This window comes from Nicotiana tomentosiformis, chromosome 2 (assembly GCF_000390325.3).
Source record: "Nicotiana tomentosiformis chromosome 2, ASM39032v3, whole genome shotgun sequence".
Classification (NCBI taxonomy): Eukaryota; Viridiplantae; Streptophyta; class Magnoliopsida; order Solanales; family Solanaceae; genus Nicotiana; species Nicotiana tomentosiformis.
The window spans coordinates 40,686,438-40,695,283 of NC_090813.1; the positions used below are offsets into that span (position 1 = coordinate 40,686,438).

At 40.9% G+C, this 8,846-nt stretch overlaps 1 protein-coding gene across 1 annotated transcript; it reads right to left on the reverse strand.

Moving 5' to 3' along the window:
• Positions 1-221: 221 nt before the first annotated feature.
• On the reverse strand, positions 222-1,153 carry LOC138904661 (uncharacterized). Its single transcript, XM_070193167.1, has 3 exons — positions 941-1,153; positions 663-832; positions 222-339 (listed from the first exon to the last, which is right to left on the reverse strand). Exons 1-3 carry the CDS (start codon positions 1,151-1,153, stop codon positions 222-224), a joined length of 501 nt encoding a protein of 166 aa, XP_070049268.1.
• Between the last annotated feature and the right edge of the window lie 7,693 nt (positions 1,154-8,846).

Genomic DNA, 8,846 nt, shown 5'->3' on the forward strand with positions numbered 1-8,846 from the left:
ACAACCTCCAAAATTCGGCCATTTCTCTACTTCACTCCGCGGCAAATCTGCGGTCCGCAGAGAAGTTCTGCAGCTGCTTAATGGATCGTATAAATGCCCTATTATGCAATAATTTTTTCTTCAACTCCCCAAAATCCCAGATTTTAGGTGAAATTTTACGGGGCCTCATATCCTTCCCCGCTTAGGATCATTCGTCCTTGAATGAGGGTCAAAATCCGCAATTAGCATCCAATGTGACCCCCACTGTTACTTCTCACACCAGCAGTTCCAAATTCATTCATAATTCTATGAATTTCCAAAACTTTTGCAAGAGTCTCCCCTGTAATTGAGCCTATCCGCCTGCCAGAGAATCCCAGAACCAGTCCTAACAACATAACCACAACACAACGATGTAAAACAACATGGAGACAACACCGGCCACAACGCCATGAACATTACATTAAAAACGAGTATCCTTAACATAAGCTGTACATGGGAAACATAATTTGTAGAAAGTTAGCTTTTAACATTTTCCACGGACACAACTACATAGCTACTCAAACAAATGAGGATACGCCTTCTTCATCTCTTCCTCGGCTTCCCAGGTGGCCTCTTCGACCTGTTGCTTTCTCCATAACACTTTCACGAAGGCAATCTATTTGTTTCTCAGCATTCAGACTTACCTATCAAGAATAATAACTGGAATCTCTTCATAAGTCAATTCTTTATTAACCTCTATAGTCTCTACTGGAACAATAAGCGATAGATCTCCAACCACCTTCTTTAACATGGATACATGAAACACCAGGTGCACTAAAGACATCTCTAGAGGTAGTTCTAGCTTGTAAGCCACCTGACCAATCCTCTGAATAATTCTGTATGGTCAGACATAACTCGGACACTATTTTCATATCTTACCAAATCGCATTAAACCCTTCATGGGGGAAACCTTCAAGAATACCCGATCACTCTCTTGGAACACAAATTCCCTACGACGTACATCCCGATAGGACTTCTGACGGCTTTGGGAAGTTTTCAACCATTCCTTAATGATCTTAACCTTATCCATAGCTTGATGCACGAGTTCGGGCCCTATTAACTCTGCTTCCCTAATCTCGAACCACCCTATAGGAGATCTACATCTCCTGCCATATAGTTCCTCGAACGACGCCATCTGAATGCTATCATGATAACTGTTGTTGTAGGCAAATTCTATGAGTGGCAAGTGGTCATCCCAACTACCCTTAAAGTCGAGAACACAAGCACGCAACATACCCTCATGTGTCTGAATGGTCGCTCTGCATGCCCGTCGGTCTGTGGATGGAAAGTTGTACTAAGATTCACTTGAGTACCCAAACCTTGCTGAACTTTCCTCCAAAAGATAGCTGTGAAATGTTCCCTTCGATCGGACATAATAAATTGGAGTGCCATGCAACCTGACTATTTCCTTCATATACAGCTGAGCATACTGTTTCATAGTCTCGGTAGCCTTAACAAGTAAGAAGTGTGTTGATTTTGTGAGTCGGTCCACAATCAGCGAAATCTAGTCGAACTTGTGAGGCGTGCGAGGTAGTCCCACCACAAATTCCATATTGATCATCTCCCATTTCAACATAGGAATTTCTATGTTTTGTGCCAACCCACCGGACTTTTGATGTTCGGCCTTTACTTGTTGACAATGTGGACATCTTGCCACGAAGTCCGCTACATTCCTCATCATATCATTCCACTAGTAGACTTCATTAAGATCATGGTACATCTTTGTACAGCCTGAATGCACGAAATACCTGGAAGTGTGAGCCTCGATCATGATTCTTTCTCAAAGACCATCTACATCAGGAACACATAATCGCCCTTGGTACCTTAGCATACAATCATCCATGCTAAGATAAAAAAGCGATGGTCTTATGTTTATGAATTCCCTCCTTCAACTGTACCAACAACAAATCATCGTACTGCTTCTTCTTGACTTCCATAACAAGCGATGATTCGGCCATATTTTGCACAATTACTCCCCCTTCACTAGATTTCGCAAGACGAACTCCACAACTAGCCAACCGGTGAACTTCCTTGGCCAACGGCCTTTGATGTGTCTCTAAGTGAGCCAAACTACCCATGGATATTTGGTTAAGAGCATCTGCCACGACATTAGCCTTCCCCGGATGATAAAGAATATCGCTGTCGTAGTCCTTGAGTAACTCAAGCCATCTTATTTGCCTTAGATTCTATTCCTTCTATTTGAAAATATATTAAAGGCTTTTATGGTCTGTGAATACATCCATATGGACCCCATACAAATAATGACGCCAAATTTTCAATGCAAAAACCATCGCGCGCGAGCTCTAAGTCAGGTGTTGGATAGTTCTCCTCATGATTTTTGAGCTACCTAGAAGTGTAAGCGTTCACTTTGCCATGTTGCATCAATACACACCCTAGTCCGATTCTTGAAGCATCACAATATACCACAAACCCATATGTACCTTCTGGTAGGGTCAACATCGGTGTTGTAGTCAGTCTTGATTTCAACTCCTGGAAGCTCTTTTCACAGGAATCATTGGAACTTAACTACCTTCTACGTCAATTTAGTCAATGGGGAGGCAAGAGTAGAGAACCCCTACACAAACTTTCTGTAATACCCAGCTAAACCCAAGAATCTGCAAATCTCTATTAGTGTTGTAGTCCTCGGCCAATTCTTCACAACTGCGATCTTCCGCGGATCAACCACAATTCCTTCTCTGGAGACGACATGACCCAAGAATATGACATATTCAAGCCAAAATTCAGACTTAGAAAACATCGCATACAACTTGTGCTAATATAGAGTCTGCAGAACTACCCTGAGATGATTGGCATGGTCCTCTCGACTTCATGAATATACAAGAATATTGTCAATGAAAACTATAACAAAGGAGTCAATAAAAGGCTTGAAGTCTCGATTCATAAGATCCATGAAAGTTGGCGGGGCTTTTGTTAGCCCAAAAGATATGACCATAAATTCAAAGTACCCATATCAAGTCTTGAAAGTTATTTTCGCAAAGGCCTGTTCCCTGATCTTCAAATGGTGGTACCGTGATCTTCAGTCAATCTTGGAGAAATACTTAGCAACCTGTAAGTGGTCAAAAAAGTTATCTATCCTTGGCAGTGGGTATTTATTCTTCATTGTGACCTTGTTGAGTTGCTGATAGTCATTACACATTCTCAGTGGCCCATCTTTCTTCCTTACAAAGAGAATTGCACCCGAAGGTGACACACTCGGTCGGATAAAACCCTTCTCTAACAAGTCCTTCAACTGCTCCGTTAGTTCCTTAAATTCTGTCGGTGCCATTATGTAGGGTCGAATAGATATAAGTTGCATGCCTTCATCACATCAATTCCAAAATCAATCATCCTATCTGGTGGGATCTCAATGGGCCATCAAGAAAGACCTCCGGAAGTTCATTCACCACTGGCACAAACTCAAGTGTAGGAACCTCACTATCGGTATCCGTAACCCAAACCAAATAGTAAATACACCCTTTGTTGATCATCTTCGTGGCCTTCAGATAAACCTACCCTTCGGCACTATATCATCCATATTTTATTCAATAACTAATTCATTAGGGAATTCAAACCTAACGGTCCTATTTCGACAATCAAGCTTGGCAAAACATGAATAAAACCAATCTATCCCCATTATTACATCAAAATCGACCATTCCTAATTCAATGAGATCAGCCATGATGTCCCAACCATGCATCGTGATGACATAATCCCTATAAACCTGCGAGGCCACAATAGACTCACCAACTGGAGTAGATACAGGGAATGACTCATGAAGTTGTTCCGGTTCTAACCCAAATTCCATAGCAACATAAGGAGTGACATATGACAAAGAGGAACCGGGATCAATAAAGGCATATACATCATGAGATTGGAAAGTAAATATACATGTGACAACATTTGGAGAAGCCTCAAAACTCTGGTGACCCCTTATAACATAGAAATGGTTAGGTCCTCTCAAACTCTATCCACCACCCCTAACTACACCATGCTCTGCGAGTGATGGAGCGCCTCGAACTGGAGAAGGTGCTGCGGATGTCGTGGCTACAGAACCAGATGGTTGTGCCATACCCCTGCAAACACTCTAGCGGGATGAACGGGAATCCTTCTGAATGTGACCCTTGATACCGCACCTGTAGCATATGGGCTGGTCCATAAAGCAGGCCCCAAAATGTATCTTCCTACAACTAAGGCATGAGGGCCCCCGCTGCTGCTAGAATCAACCTCCAGGCCGACCCTACTGGTAGGATCCCTTGTTTCCCTAACTGGTCCTGAAACGACTTCGTTGCTGCTGACTGGGGCCTGCTAGCTGTGCACTAACCAAAGACTAAGTAAAGGACTGGGATGGCCCTGATGACCTTCCATTCCATTCTTGAATTTGCGGGTCTCCGTGGGTTGAGAAACCTACACCATCATCCCTTAGTTCATATTAGAATTCAAGGCAGCTGTAGCATCCTCAATGATAATCATGGGGCTGAGGCCCTGCACAAACCGGCGCACTCTTGCCTCCATAGTGGGAAACATACAAATGGACTTGGACAAGTGCGTGAACCACATATGGTACTCCCACACACTTATGCTACCATGCTTCAGGCTCTCAAACTCAGCGGCACGGGCCGCCTTACTCTCGGCGGGCAAGAAATGGTCAATGAAGGCGTCGGCAAACTCACTCCACCTCGCCGAATGGCCCCCTGCTCACGAGAGTCCTCCCACAACTCAAACCAAGAAGAGGGCACCCCTTTCAGAAGGTTGGAGTCTAAATCTGCTCCCTCTGTCTTAGTAGCACACATAACTCGAAGGGTCTTGTGCATCTCATCAGTAAAGTCCTGTTAGTCCTCCTCAGGATCAGTACCTGTGAACACTGGAGTATCCAACTGAAGAAATATATTCATCTTGCAACTAGCGGAATCCCCTGGCTGACTTGAAGAAGTAGGTACAACATTCGATCTCTGGGCCTGGGAAGCCACCATCTGAGTCAACATCTATATGCCTCCCCTAAGATCCCCATCAAAGACACCGGGACTGGAAGCTGGGGCTGGAGGTTGAACAACTACACCCTCAGTATGAGTTGGGATTGGTGCAGTCAAAGCACAAGTAGTAGAACTAGGCGGTGTAGTTGCTGGGGGAATATCCTCACCCCTCAGGTGCTCACCCGCATCATCAGGTATAGAATCAACTGCCACTCCTGGGGTGGCATTGGTTCCTTTGCCAAATGTTGCTTTCTTCCTAGGCGCCATATAAGGAAAATTAGAGCAATGCACGAGGTAATGGACAAATCCTCATGATGAAGGAAATATGATTTGATATGCCCATAACACTCATAGAGAAAGTCAAAGGGGATGTACGATTACTTCAGACAGACCAGTTTATCATTCCTGTTAAAACCCAACATTTTAAGAAAATAGCGTAGAGTGCGATTTTCAGGCACCAATAGTCCTGGACTATCCAATGTTAACTTGAAGAAACCCCCTATTTCTTATAGAGTGTGGTTTCTAGAAAGGTCTAGACCGGTACTCTCAAGTGAACAACTCGAAAGGGAAAGGCACGGGACTATCGACTGCACCGCTGATCGACTAGTCTAGTGCAAATATTCCTTTCTAGTTTAAAAGGATGTTTTTTAGGAAAACGCGGACACTCATCAAGGGTTACTATGTTGATAATAAGCACGAGTGGAGTATGATGTGGGAGCATGCTTTATGAAAAAATAGTAACACGTTGCCAAATATTTATATGAAGAAAGTGCATAAAAATAGTAAATAATATAAACGGGAAAAAAAAGAAAAAAGGAAAGACGGAAGAGAAAAGTAAGTTTAACTCATAAAAACATGCGAGAACGTAATTAAATGAAGCAAATAGGGATATAGGGACGGGAGATACATGATGTAGCAGTCTTAAACGAGATGAAAGCAATAGAGGGAATGATGTTCGTGTCATAGCAAATAGATGGAAATAAGGGGAGGGGATATGTCATAGCAATTTAAACAAATAAAAGAAAGGAAGTACATGTAATCAAATAATCCACATAAGTCAACTTCGTTATGGTACTAGCCTAAGTGTAAATCCCTAGTGGAGTCGCCAGTTGCCGTGCCCCTTTTTCTCTCAAAAGCGGGTTTCGACATGTGAGAACTCTTTTAAATGGGGGTATTAAAAGAGAAGAGTCTCCACCAAACGATTTTGGTGTGCGTTAGGGCACCTATTTGCAAATAACTATATTTAACTAGTCTACGTCACCAAAGATGGTGTAAAGGATCAAACTACCTCAAAGAGAAGGTGTTTGGTACTCTTCGAGGCCCACAAATGTTGGTCCCAGTAGAATTTTAAACTATGTGGGATTTTCGGATTACAATAGTCCTAAGTGATAATATAAGTGAGGGGAAGACAAGGAATTTAAAGGTTCTATTATGAACACATGGAAAGAAAATCAGGCAATAATTAGACTATATAGATAATCAGTACAAGTCTTTAGAGGTTGTAAGATACAACTTAATTATTCTATATTTGACGACTATGTGTGAAAAATAAACATATAAAGAAGGGGGTCCCAAGTTTTTTAGCCTAAAGGATCACCTAGAGCAACATAAGTAATACTTCGCAACTCCCTTGAGGTAGGGGTTGCTCATATTATTCAGCGGGCACAGACTATCATCTCCTGCTACCCAATTACTAAGTTAAATTTGTTTACTTAAAGGCACTTTAATTCAATTATAGGTCGTGTCCTACGCGTGCACTACCCGTCCCACGCCTATGGTCCAGGAGTCATTGGCCCTACTATTTGGGTGGTTATAGACTCTACTTAGGATGTTAAAAAATGATAAAACTGGCGTACATTCAAAACATATTAGACTTTACATAAAGAACATAAAGGGATCAAGTTAGTCTCCATACATAAAAAACAAATGCACGTGGGCAGATTAGGCAGTAGACAATTTCAGGTATTAAGAAGCATTATAGCCGTTAAGTCGAATAAGCATGGTTTCTAGGTGATTTTGATTTCCAACATTGTACTTGTAGCATTGTAGTTTTAGGCTAACAGATTTGCAGATTAAAAATATTACTTACATATAGGCATAGCATCTATATTGTTCGTGCAGCGAGGCAATAAGACTTTTCGAAAGCCCAAGATTAACGACGTTGATTTATAGGCATGCTTTCTAAGATGAGTAACAATATCTTATAGGAAGGATTTCTAACGATTGACAATTGAAATTGATTTTACGATACTTTATCCCTATAGGCATGTTATCTAAGTGTATCAATACAATGAATAAACAAAGTAATTGCTTAGTTGATTAAGGTCATAGAGTCATGATATCTAGATGAGCAGTGTGCGATTGATTGATTAATTAGTTGAAGCCCTATAAACATGGTACCTAGATGAGAGTTAGTAAAAACATATGTTGTTGTATCATATAGGCATGATATGTAACACATAGCATTAGAGCAAATTGAGCAGACAAGCAGTGATGTTTGAATCCTACAAGCATACTATCTAATACCATATAGAACTGGAGCATGTGAACAAGTGAAGCACTTAGATTCTTATGGGCATGTGTTCTAACAGTGTACAGGAATAGGACTTGTTGATCAAGATATCAAATAAAGCACTTAGACCCTATAGGCACGTGTTTCTATCTTTTTATGCAATAATAGAGTACACTCGTTTCCCAAGATTCACTAACTCCCCAATTATATGTTTACAAATTATTACAGGCCCAAAATAAAGAATACATGGTCAAATATTACAACTAATATGAATATAGGACAATAAACAGAGTAGGCCCAAGGGAAATAACCCAGCAATGTCGAGGCCTTCAATAAGCTCATTTTTCGCACAAATAGCAAACCCAGATCTAGGTACACCCTAAAATATCAGTATGTATCAATTGCATGACTCAAACTTAGACACGGACCCATACCAGGCTTGAAGGTGGGACTAATTTACTCAATAATGCCAAACTTAACCAGGTGAGTAACAAACTATACATGGGATTAATTAAACAAATTTTGAAGTCTACACACTGAATTCTCAAAGCCATAACTAACATCAGTTCTCTCTAAAGCATATTGACAAGTTCATAGGGCATACAGAAGTCAGGTCCATGCTTGCATTTTTCAGAAGCTAAGGAGACAAGATTGACCATCATAGGATAACGAACTACTTCAAGTAAAGTTTCAAAGCAAAGCATGGTCTAGAATTAGCATAAAGAACTTCAGACATGAGAGTTCAGTAGAATCATAAACAGGAAACCAATAGAGTACAATCCTCACATGGAGATGTCTAGAATGAGAACCTAATAAAAATGGGATAACCAAATAGGTTAGTGGACATAGTCTACAAATAAACATTAATTGAGCATGAAGAAACTCGAACATGCAAAATACCTGTCATAATACAAAAGCTTAAACAACACCAGAACTCATAGTAGGCAAGGATACATCAAGAACTGGATTATCAGACCACACATATGAGAAAAGGCTCGATATTGCATTCTTTACCTTGTAAGCCATAGGTAGGAGTAAACAACATAGCATTAAACTAGGCATGAAACACACATTAATGTTACAAATAGCAGGGTAACACATTTTGGCTAACATAGTTGAGAACTGACTTTAGTAGAGTATTAAGTTTCACAGGAATTATCCAACATGAACTAGAGCACATGAATTAGTCTTTCACGAGAATGCAGAATAAAGTAGGGATATCATCTCAGGATGAGCAACAGGTATAAACATTCAGACACATAAAAACACACCAGCCTAGACATGCTCGAGGTTGTGAGAATAATTCATGCTGAGCACATACCATATGCATACATCGAAGGTAGAAA